Source organism: Cnephaeus nilssonii, assembly GCF_951640355.1.
Source record: "Cnephaeus nilssonii genome assembly, chromosome: 17".
Taxonomy (NCBI): Eukaryota; Metazoa; Chordata; class Mammalia; order Chiroptera; family Vespertilionidae; genus Cnephaeus; species Cnephaeus nilssonii.
This window is the reverse complement of record NC_137088.1, coordinates 1160241-1175928: the sequence shown is the minus strand read 5'-3', so window position 1 is coordinate 1175928 and position 15688 is coordinate 1160241. Positions and strand designations below refer to the sequence as shown.

Below are 15688 nucleotides of genomic sequence, written 5' to 3'. Positions count from 1 at the left end.
GCTCAGCCCCGACGGCCTCTCCCCAGGGATCAAGAACGCGGACCCCGAGGAGCTGAGGCGCGTGGCCTCCCAGCCGACCAGCGATTTCTTCTTCTTCGTCAACGACTTCAGCATCCTGAGGACGCTGCTGCCCCTGGTCTCGCGGAGAGTGTGCACCACCGCGGGCGGCGTGCCCGTGACCCTGCCCCGTGAGTCCCTGCCCGCCGCGTGCCCGGCCGGGCCTCCGACCCCAGCCCCACCCTGTGTGCTCTGGCCCCAAACCCAGGGTGCTGCCTTCTGATCCTGACCCTTGACCCCAACGCCTCACCACAAGCACCAACCCCTGACCCTGCTGCCTGATCCCCCGCTTTCCCAGCCGATGTGGCGCCCTCTGGCCCGCGAGACTTGGTGCTGTCCGAGCCCAGCAGCCAGTCCCTGCGGGTGCAGTGGACAGCGGCCAGCGGCCCCGTCAGCGGCTACCAGGTCCAGTACACGCCCCTGACGGGCCTGGGCCAGCCGCTGGCCAGTGAGCGGCGGGAGGTAAAGATGTCCGGAGGGGAGGGGTGGGTGGAGGACTGGGGACTGGGCTGGGCAAGGCTCAGTGACCTCTGACCCCGGGCAGGTGAGCGTTCCGGCCAGCGAGACCAGCACGCGGCTGCAGGGCCTCCAGCCCCTGACCGAGTACCAAGTGACTGTGGTCGCCCTCTACGCCAACAGCATCGGGGAGGCCGTGAGCGGGACGGCGCGGACCAGTGAGCAATCTGCTACCCTCCGCCCCACCCACCCCAGTGACCCCCACTTCTCCCCGCTAACCCCTGGCGGGACCTTCCCCCAGCCGCCCTGGAGGGGCCGGAGCTGACCGTGCAGAACACCACCGCCCACAGCCTCCTGGTGGCCTGGCGGGGCGTGCCCGGGGCCACCGGCTACCGTGTGACCTGGCGGCTCCTTAGTGGTGAGTGCGGGGTGTGGGCCGAAGGGCACCCCTGCACCCCAGACAGGAGGGTGGGGGCCGGGGTCAGCCACACTGACCCCTCTGTGCGCCCCGCCAGGCGGCCCCTCGCAGCAGCAGGAGCTGGGCCCTGGACAGGGGTCCGTGTGGCTTCGTGACCTGAAGCCCGGCACAGACTACGAGGTGACCGTGAGCGCCCTGCACGGCCGTAACGTGGGGCCTGCCGCCTCCCTGACGGCCCGCACCGGTGAGAGGCTGGGGCTTTCCTCGGGCGGGCGGGCGGGCACCCAGGGCGGGGCCGCTGACGTCCCTGTGCCGGGCAGACGCTCCTGTGGAGCAGACACTGCGCCCCGTCATCCTGGGCCCCACCTCCATCCTCCTGTCCTGGAACCTGGTCCCCGAGGCCCGCGGCTACCGGCTGGAGTGGCGGCGAGAGAGTGGTCAGTGCAGACGGAGGGCGGGCGGGCGGGCGGGGCGGGGCTTCAGCCGGCCTGACCTCGCCGCCCCGCAGGCGTGGAGGCGCCACAGAAGCTGGTGCTGCCCTCGGAGGTGACCCGCTACCAGCTGGATGGGCTGCAGCCGGGCACGGAGTACCGCTTCACGCTCTACACGCTGCTGGAGGGCCGGGAGGTGGCCACGCCTGCCACCGTGGTCCCCACGGGTGAGGCCCCTGGGCCTGGCCCGGCCAGAGGGCAGGGCAGGGCCCGGGCTGCCCCTCATGCTGTGGCCTCCAACAGGGCCGGAGCGGCCGGTGGGCCCCGTGACAGACCTGCGGGCGACTGAGCTGCCCGGGCAGCGGGTGCGGGTGTCCTGGAGCCCAGTCCCCGGTGCCACCGAGTACCGCATCGCCGTGCGCGGCACCCAGGGTGAGGCGGACACAGCCAGCCCCCCGGCCCCCCCCCACACACACACACACTAAAGCTCCAGCCCTCGTCTGATCGCACCTCACCGGCCCCTTCACTCCTTGTCCATCCAGCTCCAAAGAGGGCACTGCTCCGCCCCCTCTGTCTCCACTTCCTGCCCCGCTTCCCGTCCGCGGCCTCACCTCTCACCCCTCTGAGCTCCCCCCGCCCTCTGGGGCCACTGTCCGTGCTGAGCTCTCATCCCACATCCCACCCAGTTCTGACCCCTGTCGCCCACATCACTACCAGTGTGACCTGTCAACTCACATCGCTGCCCACTGACCCACCATCCACACCCATGTCCCCGCCCACTGACCCACCATCCACACCCATGTCCCCGCCCACTGACCCACCATCCACACCCATGTCCCCGCCCACTGACCCACCATCCACATCCATGTCCCCGCCCACTGACCCCACCATCCACACCCATGTCCCCGCCCACTGACCCCACCATCCACATCCATGTCCCCGCCCACTGACCCCACCATCCACACCCATGTCCCCGCCCACTGACCCACCATCCACATCCATGTCCCCGCCCACTGACCCACCATCCACATCCATGTCCCTGCCCACTGACCCCACCATCCACATCCATGTCCCTGCCCACTGACCCCACCATCCTACGTCCATGTCCCCGCCCACTGACCCACCATCCACATCCATGTCCCCGCCCACTGACCCCACCATCCTGCATCCATGTCCCCGCCCACTGACCCACCATCCACATCCATGTCCCCGCCCACTGACCCACCATCCACACCCATGTCCCCGCCCACTGACCCACCGTCCACATCCATGTCCCCGCCCACTGACCCCACCATCCACACCCATGTCCCCGCCCACTGACCCACCATCCACATCCATGTCCCCGCCCACTGACCCACCATCCACATCCATGTCCCCGCCCACTGACCCCACCATCCACATCCATGTCCCCGCCCACTGACCCCACCATCCTACGTCCATGTCCCCGCCCACTGACCCACCATCCACATCCATGTCCCCGCCCACTGACCCCACCATCCTGCATCCATGTCCCCGCCCACTGACCCCACCATCCACATCCATGTCCCCGCCCACTGACCCACCATCCACATCCATGTCCCCGCCCACTGACCCCACCATCCTACGTCCATGTCCCCGCCCACTGACCCCACCATCCACATCCATGTCCCCGCCCACTGACCCCACCATCCTGCATCCATGTCCCCGCCCACTGACCCCACCATCCTGCATCCATGTCCCCGCCCACTGACCCACCATCCTGCATCTCCATTTGTCACGCCCTTGCCATCCCGTGTCCCTGTCCTTCGCTGGGTCCTTGTTTCTCACGTTCTCCTCTCCCCGCTCCAGCCCATGGCCCATCCCTCACTGTATCTGTCCACCACTGAGCCCCGCCTTCCCGCACCCGGGTCTCACAGGCTCTCCCCGCTCCCCGCTTCCCTTCAGGGGTGGAGAGGACCCTGGTGCTCCCTGGGAGTCAGACAGCCTTCGACTTGGATGACGTCCGCGCGGGGCTGAGCTACACCGTGCGGGTGTCCGCCCGAGTGGGCTCCCGTGAGGGCAGCGCCAGCACCCTCACTGTCCGCCGGGGTGAGCGCCGCCAGAGGGTGGTGGGGGCCAGCTGCCTGGCTCGCTGACCCTAGTCGTGACCCCTGATCTCTGTCTTCAACCCCCAGAGCAAGAAACCCCACTCGCTGTCCCAGGGCTGCAGGTCGTGGCATCAGATTTAACTCGCGTGAGGGTGGCCTGGGGCCCCGTGCCCGGAGCCAGTGGCTATCGGATCAGCTGGAGGACAGACAGTGGTCCGTGGAGGGTGTGGGGGCTGCTGAGGGGAGCGCGCAGGGTGTGGGGCCGCAGGGGCAGGCGGGAGCCAGGCCAACACTTCCCTCTGACCCCAGGTCCAGAGGCCAGCCGGACGCTGTCCCCGGAATCCACCAGCACGGACATCACGGGGCTGCGGCCTGGCACCTCCTACCGGGTGTCGGTGTCCGCCCTGCGCGGGAGAGAGGAGGGCCCCGCTTCCCTCACCGTCGCTCGAACTGGTCAGACCCCAGGCCTCCCCTCTCGGACCCCTGCTTCTCCTCCGCTCTCCAGGCTCCGCCTTCTGCCTCCCAGGGCCTCCTCCCTCGGAGCCTCCCCTTCCCCCTCCCGTCTCCCTGGCCTCCTCCCAAGCCCCAGCCCGTTCAGATCCTCTGTCTCTCACCTGGGACCCACCCCACTGTTTGCCCCCAAATGCACACCCTTCTCCCAGGGCCTCTGCCTCTCCTGCTGGACCAGACCCTCTGACTTCCGCCTTCTCCTTCCCGGCCCCTCGCTGCCTCCTACGCCCGTGGGCACCTCCTCCCTCCTGTCTCTCAGCCGCCGGCCACCTGCCCTCAGATCCCACCGTTCCTGTCAGGAGCCCCACTTCTTCCCTCATCCGACCCATTCCCTGGCCCCCCTATCAGAAACCTGCCTTCTATCGGCCCCCGATGCCTCCCCCAGCAGACCTTCCACTGCCTCTCCCCTCAGACGCCCTGGGCCCAGTGAAGCCGGTCCGTGTGACTCAGGCCACCAGCTCCTCTGTCACCGTTGCCTGGAGCAGGGTTCCTGGCGCCACGGGATACAGGGTCTCCTGGCACTCCGGCCACGGTGGGGGTCCGGGGTTTGGGAGGGGCCAGAGGGTTGGGAGGGCTGTGAGGGGCAGGACCGGGTTCTTAGGGGTCCAGGCAGGGCGGGGGCCGGCGTCTGGCCAGCCCTGGAGCTGCCCCCATCCTCACCCCAGGCCCAGGGAAGTCCCAGCTGGTGCCTGGGGAGGCCGCGACGGCCGCGCTGGACGGGCTGGAGCCGGACACGGAGTACACGGTGCGCGTGTGGGCCCACGTGGCCGGTGTGGATGGGCCCCCCACGTCGCTGGTTGTGAGGACCGGTGAGTGGGCCCCGGCCGGCTGCCCGTCGCCTCTCACGGGCACCCCGCCCTGCCGTGTCTTCCTGACCGCTCCCGCCGTCCCCTGCACCCCTGCGCAGTGACCTCTCCCCAGGCCACCTCCCCACACTGACCGCGCGTCCAGCTGCCTGCTCCGCGCACTGACCTGCGCCCTCTCACAGGTTTCCTGTACTGACGTGTCCTCAGTAACCTCTGACCTCTGTGCCTTGGCCGGGCCTGCACTGCCAGCCACTCCGTGGCCCCTGACCCCCTTATCCCTCCTTCGCCCCCAGACCCCGCGCCCGTGGGCAGTGTGTCCAAGCTGCAGATCCTCACCGCGTCCAGCGATGGCCTGCGGGTCACCTGGGTGGGCGTCCCTGGAGCCACAGCCTACAGACTGACCTGGGGCCGGAGCGAGGGTACCGGCCCCGGCCCCGCCCTGTCCCCCTGGCCCTGTCCTGTCCCCTGTCCCCCTGTCCCCGCCCTGTCCTCCGTGGCTGCCTCCGTGGCACCCCCCTGACTGTCGCCCCTGCCCCCCCACCCCCCACCCCGGTCAGGTGGCCCCACGAGACAACAGATGCTCCCCGGAGGAGGCACGGACTCCGCAGAAATACGCGGCCTCGAGGGCGGAGTCAGCTACGCGGTGCGAGTCACGGCGCTGGTCGGGGACCGCGAGGGCGCCCCCGTCTCCATCCTCGTCACCACGCGTAGGCCCCCTGGGGCGGGGCGAGCCTGGGCCGGGCGGCCGGGGCGTCGCGATGGGAATAGGGACCCGCCATTGGTAGAGGGCCTTGGGGGCGGGGCCTAGGGGAGGCGTGGCTAAGCCTGGGATAGGCAGAGGGGTCGTCTGGGGGCGGGGCGTGCTCCACGGCCGGCCTGGGATTGGCGCAGGGGCCACGGGGCGGAGCCTCCTGATTCCCACGCTTTCCGTCCAGCGCCCGCCGTCCCGCCGGCCCTGGAGAGCCTGCGCGTGGTGCGGAGGGGGGAGCACTCGCTGAGCCTGCGCTGGCAGCCGGTGCCCGGGGCGCACGGCTTCCGGCTGCGCTGGCGACCCGAGGGTGAGCAGTGCCCCGTGGGGGGTGAGGCACCCTGGGGGTGGGGCTGTGGGCAGGCAGGGTCAGCGAAGTGGGCACGGCCTGTCAGGGGGTCTGTGGCATCCGCGTCCTTCGGGGATCAGCCCGGCGAGCCTGTCAAATGGCAGGGTCCGCGAGAAGGGGGACGATCGGTCAGGAGGTGGACCTGGTGGTCTGCGAGGCGGGCGAGGTCATGGTCAGTAAGGTGGGTGAGGGCCGGCGAGCTGGCAGGCCCTTAACCTTGGGCTGTGACACCTCCCGCCCCTCCCACGCCTGCTCCAGGCGGCCAGGACCAGTCTCGGGTCCTGGGGCCCGAGCTCAGCAGCTATGAACTGGACGGGCTGGAGCCCGGGACCCCGTACCGCGTGTGGCTGAGTGTCCTGTGGCCTTCTGGGGAAGGGCCCCCCACGGAGGTGACGGCGTATACGGGTGAGCCCAGAGGACCCATCCTTCCCCGGGTGCTCTCTTCCCCACTGACGACCCTCCTGGTTTTCTGCACCCCGTGACCTTGAGTGACTTCCCCTGTAGCCCCCCTACCACTCCTGGTGCTGGGGTGACCCCAGCATGACCTCCCGTGTCACCCCCTTCACTGGCGAGCCTGCCCCGGGGCCCCCTTAGGGTTCCCAGGACACAGACTCTGAGCCTGGCCCTCGCCTCCCCCTGCAGAGGCACCGCGTGTCCCGGGCACTGAGCTGCGTGTGGTGGACACTTCCGTCGACTCGGTGACTCTGGCCTGGAGCCCAGTGCCCGGGGCATCCAGCTACATCCTGTCGTGGAGGCCACTTGAGGGCCGAGGTGAGGGGAGGCCAGGGCCCGGGGGGCTGGCAGGGAGCCCCACGGGGGCTGCTGTTGAGCCGAGTGCTGTCCTCTGCAGAAGCGCCCGGGGCCTCAGAGACGCTGCCCGGCATCTCGAGCTCCCAGCGGGTGACAGGCCTAGAGCCTGGCGTGTCCTACGTCTTCTCCCTGACTGCCGTCCAGGAGGGTGTCCGGGGTGCTCCGGCCGCGGTCACACAGAGCCCAGGTATGGCGGCCCCGTGGGGGGGCCGAGGGGGGAGCCAGAGCACCGACCTGCTCAGTAACTCGGCCCCTCCCGCAGCGTGTCCCCGGGGCCGGATGGACGTGGTGTTCCTGGTGCACGCCACGCGGGACAGCGCCCATCGCGCAGCGGCCGTGAAGGCGGCCCTGGGGCGTCTGGTGTCTGCACTTGGGCCTCTCGGGCCACAGGCGGTCCAGGTTTGGCCCCAGAGGCAGCCAGACCCCTGCCTGTCCCGCTGCCCCCACCCCGGGCTCCGCACCCGCTCCCCGCTCCCCACCCACCGCGGGCCCAGGGTTCCTCCCAGCCCTGCCCCAGCTCCCCCTCCTGCCATCACTGCTGCCCCTCCTGCTTCAGGTTCAGTCTGCCCCTTGGGCTCCGGGTCCCCATCCCTGCCTTGTCACCCCCTCCAGGCTCTGTGTCCCCTCCCCCAGGTTGGCCTCCTGTCCTACAGCCACCGGGCCTCCCCGCTGTTCCCGCTGAACAGCTCCCACGACCTCGGCGTCATCCTGCAGAAGATCCGCGACGTCCCCTACCTGGACCCCAGTGGGAACAACCTGGGTACCGGCTGCAGCGGACGGGGTTCGGGGGCTCCCCGTGGGGAGCTCAGCGCCCTGGGCTCTGACCTGTCCTTTCTCCCAGGCACAGCCGTGGCCTCGGCCCAGAGGTACCTGTTGGCACCAGATGCTCCCGGGCGCCGCGGGCAGGCGCCAGGGGTGATGGTGCTGTTAGTGGACGAGCCCTTGAGAGGTGACATCTCCAACCCCATCCGTGAGGCCCAGGCCGCTGGTGAGGTGCAGGGCTGCTGGGCAGGGCGCCTGGGGGGGGCAGGCCCCGCGGGGTGTCATGCAGGCCCTGGACCCTCCGTAGGGCTCCAGGTGATGGCCCTGGGCCTGGCGGGGGCTGACCTGGAGCAGCTGCGTCGCTTGGTGCCGGGCACGGACCCCGTGCAGACCTTCTTCGCTGCGGACGACGGGCCCGGCTTGGACCGGGCAGTCAGCGGCCTGGCAGCCGCCCTGTGCCAGGCAGCCTCTGCTGCGCAGGTTTGGAAGGGCCTCTGGGGGGCCGGGGCGTGGAGAAGAGGGGGTCTGGCGGCTCTTGGTAGCACTGCCCGGCCTTAAGGAGACCCTGTGTCCACAGCCACAGCCCTGCGTGGTGCGCTGTCCGAAGGTCAGTGTCCGGGGTGGAGAGGGGGCGAGGGCCGTGCCTGTCGCTGGCCACACTGACCCTTGTCCGACGTGTCTTTCCCCAGGGCCAGAAGGGGGAGTCCGGAGAGATGGTGAGCAGCCTGGGGGGGGGGCGTGGCTGGGGGCAGTGGGGCAGGGGAGGCAGGCAGCCCGGGTCTCACTGGCCACCCTTTCTAGGGTCCGAGAGGACGAGACGGGCCCCCCGGCCCCCCCGGCCTTCCGGTGAGTGTCCCCCAAGCGGGTCCCCTGTGCCCGGGCCGGGCAGCCTGCTCACTGCTCTCTCCCGCAGGGCAGGGCCGGCGCTCCTGGCCCCCAGGGGCCCCCTGGGAGTTCCCTCGCGAAGGGCGAGAGGGTGAGTGTAGCCCCACTGAGCTCCCCGCGTGCCCTTCGGGAAGGGGGACGGGGAGCGAGCGGTTAGAACCACAGGTGCCCCTGGGAGCCTGGCTGGACCCGATCGCGCCCCCTTCTGTGCAGTTGTGACGAGGTTTTGGGGAGGAGTCTGAAGCGGGGGTGTGTGTGTGGGGGTGGGCTGACATCCCCTGGGCCCTGGAGACCGCGTGGAGTTCTAAGTCGCAGCGGCAGGAAGACCCACTGCCAGGCCACTGCCCTGGGCCTGGGGCCGCCCCGCCAGCTCGGAGGGGGGCCTCTCTCACCGGCCCCGCCCCACAGCAGCACCGTGGGCCTGCAGGGCGAGGAGGCGGGTGAAGATCAGTCTGGGCTCCCCCAGGGGCCCCGAGGGAGGGTCCCTCCCAGCCCTGACCTCTCTGCCTCCTTAGGGCTCCCCTGGGGTGGATGGGGCTCCGGGCAGCCCTGGCCTCCCTGGGACTCCTGGAACGCCCGGCCCCAAGGTGAGTGAGCCTTGTCCTTGCGGGGTGCGTGGTGGGGCGCGTGGCGGGGATGATGTCCTGACTCTGGCCTCGTTTACAGGGCTCCCCAGGGGCGTCCGGCCCTCGTGGAGATCCGGTGAGCTCGTGGTCCCTTCTCTGCTCTCCCAGCATCTTCCCGGGCTCTGGGGACCAGGGCGGTGGGTGGGGGGGCCGTGGGGGCCCACCTGGGACTCACCTGAGTTCAAGCATCACCCTTTGCCCCGTTTTGTCCTCAGGGAGAGCGAGGACCTCGAGGCCCAAAGGGGGAGCCGGTAAGTGAAGGGGAGGAGGTGGGTTCCCTAAGGCACCATAAGGAATAGCGGGGGCACCTCCAGGGCCCCCCCCCCCACAGCAAGGCTCCTGTGCCCAGAATTGCACCCAGGATCCTGCCGCACTCTGTCCCTGCAGGGAGAGCCCGGCCGAGTGGTGGGGGGAGATGGCCCAGGCCTTCCTGGACCTCCGGTGAGTTCCAGGGCGTGAGGGGCGGGGGGCACAGGAGGCAGGAGGGTAGGTCTGTGGGGGTGCCTTATACTCTGTCTTCTCCATCAGGGCCCTCCTGGATCTCGGGGCCCATCGGGGGACCCAGGACCCCGGGGTCCCCCAGGACTTCCTGGAGCAGCTGTGAAGGTGAATGCACGACCCCCATGACCTCATGACTTTCCTGTGACCCAGCGACCTGGTGATGCCCTTTGAACCTGCCGGGTCGTTCACAGCCCAGTGAACCCTTGACCCCCCCCCCCCCATGGCTTCTCAGTTGCCCCATGACCTTCGTCATCCCGTTGGGCCCCGTGACCCTCCTTCCTCCTGTGTGGTGGGGAGTGGAGGGGTGGCCCAGGGTCACGAGGTCACGACTTGTCTTCCAGGGTGACAAAGGCGACCGTGGGGAGCGGGTAAGCGAGGGACGAGGTGGGCCGGGGCGGCTTGGAGCCTGGGTCCCCGTGACCGTCCCCTGACCTGCTGTTCTCGCCAGGGCCCCCCCGGACCCGGCGAGGGCGGCGCTGCTGCCGGGGACCCCGGGCTGCCGGTGAGGCTGGGGCGGCGCTCAGTGGTGTGGGCAGCGGGGCTGGGGCGCCGCTGGAGCGGGGTGGGTGCCGGGCCTCACAGTTTGGGGCTCGCGTTTATACGCCCCTCCTCCCAGGGTCTTCCTGGGAGCCCCGGACTCCAAGGCCCCGCGGGCGCCCCCGGGGAGAAAGGAGAGAAGGTAGGACCCCTGACCTCCGGGTGCCCGGCTGGGGCAGGGCCTGGGCGCTGGGAGCAGGTCGTCCACCCACCTGTTTCTCCTTCAGGGGGACTGTGAGGATGGAGCCCCAGGCCTCCCAGGACCACCTGGGCTCCCGGGGGAGCCGGTGAGTGGGGGGCACGGCCCCAGCCCTGACCCTCAGCCATCAGCCCCTGCTCCTCCCTCTGCCCGAGCCTCACCCTCTGACCCCCTTCCAGGGCCTGCGGGGACTTCCTGGAGACGGCGGCCCCCGAGTACGTGCATTTTAGGAGCTGCTGGCGTGAGGCTGAACCTCGGGGACCCCTATAGGACTGGGGGGGAGGTTAGGATTGTGGTTTCAGAGTCCAGATGGGCGGAGTTTGACAATCAAGGCCCCGCTCTGGTCTCTCCTCAGGGTGACCGGGGGCTGCCAGGGGCTGTGGGTGAGACAGGAGAGAAGGTAAGTGCAGCCCGGGGGGCTCTCGGGGCCCTGGGGGGGGTGGTGTCTGGGGCCAGACTCCGCTCTGACCCATTCTGTTCCGTCAGGGCCAACGTGGACCCCCTGGCCCAGTGGGACCCCAGGTGAGCCACTGGCCCCCATGCTAGTGCCCGGTGACCTGGGCTCTGGCCCCTCCTGGTCTGACTTCTCGCCCTTGAGCCACTGCCCTGCCCCCTGACACCGCCTCACGTGCGGAGGCAGGGACTGGGCCTCAACCCCAGGGACCTGCTGTTAGCTCTGACCTTGACTTCCAGCGACCTGGCCGAGTTTGACCCCTGCAGACCTACAGCCTGGTCTGGCCTGACCCCTCCAGCCCCACCCCCACCTCTAGCCCTGGCTTGCCATTTGCCACAACTGCCCGTCCCACCCCCCAACCAGCGTTTCTCCTCCTCGTCCCCAGGGGCTGCCGGGAGTCGCCGGGCACCCGGGCGCGGAGGGCCCTGAGGTGAGGGGACTGTGGTGGGAGCGTTGGGGGGTCTCACGGGCCCCTCCTCCCTGGGCTCACGCTGTCTCCACGCGCAGGGGCCACCAGGACCCACGGGCCGCCGAGGAGAGAAGGTGGGTCGTGGCTGGGGGCTGTGTCCCACCCCGACCCCCGTAGCGGGACCGGGCGGCGGGCCACTGGGGCCTTGGGTTCCTCGGTGGGTCTGTCCCATCTCTGCCTCTGTCCCTTCTCCGCAGGGGGAGCCCGGCCGCCCGGGGGACCCTGCCTCGGTGAGTGAGGGGGCTCCGAGCACAGGGAAGCCCCTCGAGCAGAGACTGACCTGCCAGCCAGGGACCCCGGGACCCCGGGGAGGCTCAGGCTGAGGCTGACTCTCGTGCTATGACACGTCTCTGACCTTGGCTGTGACCCCGTGACCCTGTGACCGCCATGCTGGTCATGACCTCCCCGCAGTGACTCTGTGAGCTCGGGCAGATGAGCTCCGGGGGCCCGGCCGGGACCCCATCCCCCCGCAAGGCCGCGGCTCTGCGGGCCCCGGGCCAGCACGCTGTCTGTCCTGTTCGTTTGCAGGGACCTGCTGGCGGGGGAGTCAAAGGAGAGAAGGTGAGTCTGGGGAAAGCGAGGGAGGCTGTCACAGGACAGAGGTCAAGGTCACCGGGCAGAGGTCAAGGTCACAGAGGAGGCCCGGAGGCCGTGAGGCTGTGGCGTGATTGCAGGTGGTCTCTGTCCCTCCAGGGAGAAGTGGGGCCCAGAGGAGCTGCGGGAGCCAAAGGGGAGCCGGTGAGTGAGGGCGTGCTGGGAGGAGGGGGAGGGAAGGCTCCCCGACCCGACTTCTCATTCTTCCATCCCCAGGGCCCTCCCGGCTCGGTTCTTCCTGGAGACCCAGGCCCCAAGGGCGACCCTGGGAGCCGGGTGAGTCCCCGTGGGGAGGGGGGTCAGAGGATGGGGGTGTCTGGGAGACCAGCTGAGTCCTGTGCCCCCGTGCCCCGCAGGGTCCCATCGGCCTCACTGGCAGAGCTGGAGCCCCGGTGAGTGCCTGCGACCCGGGTGAGGCCCGGCGTTGGGTTCCCCTCTCCTCTGGGCCGGCCGCCTCACGCAGCCCCGTTCCCGCCTCCTCCTCAGGGTGACTCGGGGCCTCCTGGAGAGAAGGGCGACCCTGGGCGGCCCGGCCCCCCAGGACCTGTCGGCCCCCGAGGAAGAGACGTAAGGGGGCTGTGGGTGTCCCGGGATGGGGTGTTCCGGGATGGCGTGTCCCGGGATGGCGTGTCCCGGGATGGGGTGTCCCGGGATGGCGTGTCCCGGGATGGCGTGTCCCGGGATGGGGTGTCCCGGGATGGCGTGTCCCGGAATGGGGAGTCCCGGGATGGGGTGTCCCGGGATGGGGTGTCCCGGGATGGCGTGTCCCGGGATGGCGTGTCCCGGGATGGCGTGTCCCGGGATGGGGTGTCCCGGGATGGCGTGTCCCGGGATGGGGTGTCCCGGGATGGCGTGTCCCGGGATGGCGTGTCCCGGGATGGGGTGTCCCGGGATGGCGTGTCCCGGGATGGTGTGTCCCGGGATGGCGTGTCCCAGGATGGCGTGTCCCGGCATCTCGGGGTCTCGGGACCTGGCTGACTCTCACGTCTCACAGGGCGAAGTCGGAGAGAAAGGCGATGAGGGCCCCCCGGTGAGACTCCCTGCCCTGAGGGGTCTTACCCTTTACCCTTGAACTGTGACCCCTGGGCTGGGACCTCCCCCAGGTCATCAGTCCACCCCCCTCCCCCCGAACCTGTCCGGCGTGCCCAGTGCCCAGGCCCCGAGCTAGTCTGCGCCTCGCTCACCACCCCATCGGCTTTCTCTCCATCCAGGGGGACCCGGGTTTGCCGGGGAAAGCTGGCGAGCGCGGCCTGCGGGTGAGGCGTGGCAGGAAGCGGGCGAGGGGCGGCCTGGGGGAGGGCGTGGTGGCGGGAACCACTGGGGAGAGAGGGGGACCCTGCAGGAGGCACGCGGTGACGGCAAACCCTGGCGTGGCTTTTGGGGTGATGGGGAACCTGGCACAGTGTAGGGGTCGGGGGGCCTGCCAAATGCCGGAGGCTTTGGCTCCGACCAGTGTCCTCCGCAGGGGCTGCCGGGAGCTCGGGGGCCTGTGGGTGAGAAGGGAGACCCGGGAGATCCCGGAGAGGACGGACGGAACGTGAGTCCCCACCTCTGACCCCTGACCCCTGACCTCAACTTCCATCCCCAGCCATCCGGTTCCCAACCCCTGATCCTGCCACCCCAACCCTGAAATGCTGCCCCCTCACAAGCCTCATTTCCTGCGACCCCCTTGTCACGACCCCCAAAGGCCGCCAGGACCCCCTGAGTCCTCGGGGTGCTCCCCGAAACCGCTGTGTAAACTCAGTGACCTTGACCTCTGACTTTCTGCAGGGCAGCCCTGGACCCTCTGGGCCCAAAGGGGACCGTGGGGAGCCGGTGAGTCGTACAGTGTTCTGGGCCGGAGATGGGGGGGCGGGGCTGGAGATTTCTAGTCTCCATCGGGTCAGCGGACCCATAAGGGGGCTGGAGGTCAAGGTGGGGAGCGCTGGGGGTCACCTCCAGGCCGCTGGCTGCGGGGTCTCTGGGAGGCAGGCCTGAGCCAGGCCTGGGGCCTCAGGGCTCCGGGGACAACAGTGATTTTCTTTCCAGGGCCCCCCCGGACCCCCAGGACGGCTGGTAAGGGTTGAGCTAGGTCTGGTCCTCTGTGGCCCCCTCTCCTACCCCGTTGGCTCCCCGCTGTGTCCCCTCCTCCCTTCCACGGACTCCCACTCCCCGTGCCCCTCGGTATCTTCACTGACCTACGGCCCTCCGCGGCCCCCTCTGCCCCACCCGCCGCTTCCCTGGCTGAACCCCCTCCCTGTCGTCCCCGCAGGTGGACACGGGGCCCGGAGCCAGAGAGAAGGTATCGGGGTCTGTGGGTGGAGTGAGGCGGACACGGGGCATCCCGGGGCCCCACGGCTCTCGGCCTCGCGTGCCCGTGGCTCGGGCTGTGCTGCCAACGCTCGTCTCTGCCGCAGGGAGAGCCCGGCGACCGTGGACAGGAAGGACCTCCAGGACCCAAGGGGGACCCCGGCCCCCCCGGAGCCTCCGGGGAGAGGGTGAGTGGGGCTGGCCCCAGGGGAGGGTGGGCCTGGGAAGCCGGCTCTGACGTCTCCTTGCCTCGTCCTCAGGGCGTCGCTGGACTTCGGGGGGCCCCGGGCCCACAGGTGAGTGATGTGCTTGATCCCGTACAATTTTTTAAAATAATTGTATTGACTTCAGAGAGGAAGGGAGAGGGAGAGAGAGAGAGGCATCCGTGACGAGAGAGAATCATGATCAGCTGCCTCCTGCACGCCCCCCACTGGGCATCGAGCCGGCAACCCGGGCTGTGCCCTGAGGGGGATCGCACCAGCGGCCTCTTGGTTCACGGGTTGATGCCCAGCCCCTGAGCCACGCCGGCCGGGCCCTGCGTCCCCGTCTGGCTCTCCCCGCTCACGGACCTTGTTCCCTGCAGGGGGACCCAGGTGCTCGCGGCCCCGCAGGAGACAAGGTGAGAGGAGGTGGAGGTTCCGGCTGTGGCTGGGCTCCTCCCGGGAGGCCTCTGACCCCTCGGTTCTCCCCAGGGCGACCGGGGCCCCCCTGGCCTGGACGGCCGCAACGGGCTGGACGGGAAGCCGGGAGCCACCGGCCCCCCTGGGCTGCACGTGAGTCGTGGTGGTCCCTGCCCGGCCCCGCCCCGCCCTGCGCCCCTTTGAGTGACCCTGGCCTCGCGGGGTCTCCTTGGTGTGGATGTGCTCTGGGCGGGTCATGTGCGCCTCCTAGGACCTGCCTGGGGGGGCGCTGCTACCCCGCAGGCCCTGGGTCCATAGGAACCAGGGTCCCTGACCCCATGACCCCTGTGGGCTCCCTGACTGTGGGTCTCTCCTCAGGGTGCTCCGGGCAAAGCTGGGGACCCGGGGAGAGACGTAAGTAAGGGGAGGAGTCAAGCGCGGGGCCGGCCTCAGCCATCATAAGAGTTCAGTGTCCGTCTGGGGGGCGGGAGGTGGTCGCGTCCTGTCCTCAGGGGGGTCCAGGCCCCGGCAGGTGTTAGCTGAGCCACACCTTCTGGCCTCTGCCCTGGGGTCCCTTCCCATGGGAGTTCCCGTCGTGGGCCATGGGTCTGCCTCAAGGAATCTCAGTGGCACTCCCATTCCGAGGGTCTCTACACTGGAGGAGCATCTTTTTAAAAATATATATTTATTGATTTCAGAGAGGAAGGGAGAGGGAGAGAGAAACCTCCATGATGAGAGAGAATCGTGGATCGCTGCCTCCTGCACGGCCCCCACTGGGGATTGAGCCTGCAACCCGGACATATGCCCTTGACCGGGAATCAAACCGTGACCTCCTTGTCACAGGTCAGCGCTCCATCACTGAGGTCACAGGTCACGCTCAGCCCCGGCCAAGCTAGAGGAGATCCTAATGGGGTCCTCCCAGCCCATGGGTGGCCCAGGGAGTCTCTGTCCCCTCAATCCTAGCAAAGGCTTTTTCCAGGGGCTTCCGGGCCTCCGAGGAGAGCAGGGACCTCCTGGCCCCCCCGGCCCCCCTGGAGCACTGGTGAGTCTTGGTTTCCTGGTGCCCTTCTGCCCCCGACCGCCCGCACCCCAGCTCTGACT

The 15688-nt window shown here is 69.6% G+C and overlaps 1 protein-coding gene across 1 annotated transcript in view; it reads left to right on the top strand.

Moving 5' to 3' along the window:
- Positions 1–15688, top strand: part of COL7A1 (collagen type VII alpha 1 chain) — a 29512-nt gene that overhangs the window by 1785 nt on the left and 12039 nt on the right. Inside the window, 59 exon segments of the mRNA XM_079795039.1 lie at positions 27–188; positions 356–519; positions 602–731; positions 815–931; positions 1029–1175; positions 1252–1368; positions 1440–1589; positions 1666–1794; positions 3286–3429; positions 3516–3641; positions 3738–3881; positions 4351–4470; positions 4604–4747; positions 5038–5163; positions 5302–5451; positions 5680–5802; positions 6100–6246; positions 6484–6612; positions 6692–6838; positions 6914–7050; positions 7285–7411; positions 7493–7639; positions 7721–7893; positions 7991–8020; positions 8103–8129; positions 8215–8259; positions 8327–8389; positions 8814–8885; positions 8965–9000; positions 9140–9175; positions 9312–9365; positions 9453–9530; positions 9767–9793; positions 9874–9927; positions 10042–10104; positions 10190–10249; positions 10341–10376; positions 10517–10561; positions 10648–10683; positions 11001–11045; positions 11123–11158; positions 11282–11314; positions 11613–11645; positions 11778–11822; positions 11895–11954; positions 12035–12070; positions 12165–12245; positions 12673–12708; positions 12890–12934; positions 13144–13215; positions 13449–13493; positions 13707–13733; positions 13930–13959; positions 14075–14155; positions 14228–14263; positions 14551–14586; positions 14660–14740; positions 14966–15001; positions 15567–15629. Of these exon segments, the coding sequence (XP_079651165.1) occupies positions 27–188; positions 356–519; positions 602–731; positions 815–931; positions 1029–1175; positions 1252–1368; positions 1440–1589; positions 1666–1794; positions 3286–3429; positions 3516–3641; positions 3738–3881; positions 4351–4470; positions 4604–4747; positions 5038–5163; positions 5302–5451; positions 5680–5802; positions 6100–6246; positions 6484–6612; positions 6692–6838; positions 6914–7050; positions 7285–7411; positions 7493–7639; positions 7721–7893; positions 7991–8020; positions 8103–8129; positions 8215–8259; positions 8327–8389; positions 8814–8885; positions 8965–9000; positions 9140–9175; positions 9312–9365; positions 9453–9530; positions 9767–9793; positions 9874–9927; positions 10042–10104; positions 10190–10249; positions 10341–10376; positions 10517–10561; positions 10648–10683; positions 11001–11045; positions 11123–11158; positions 11282–11314; positions 11613–11645; positions 11778–11822; positions 11895–11954; positions 12035–12070; positions 12165–12245; positions 12673–12708; positions 12890–12934; positions 13144–13215; positions 13449–13493; positions 13707–13733; positions 13930–13959; positions 14075–14155; positions 14228–14263; positions 14551–14586; positions 14660–14740; positions 14966–15001; positions 15567–15629 (4919 nt within the window).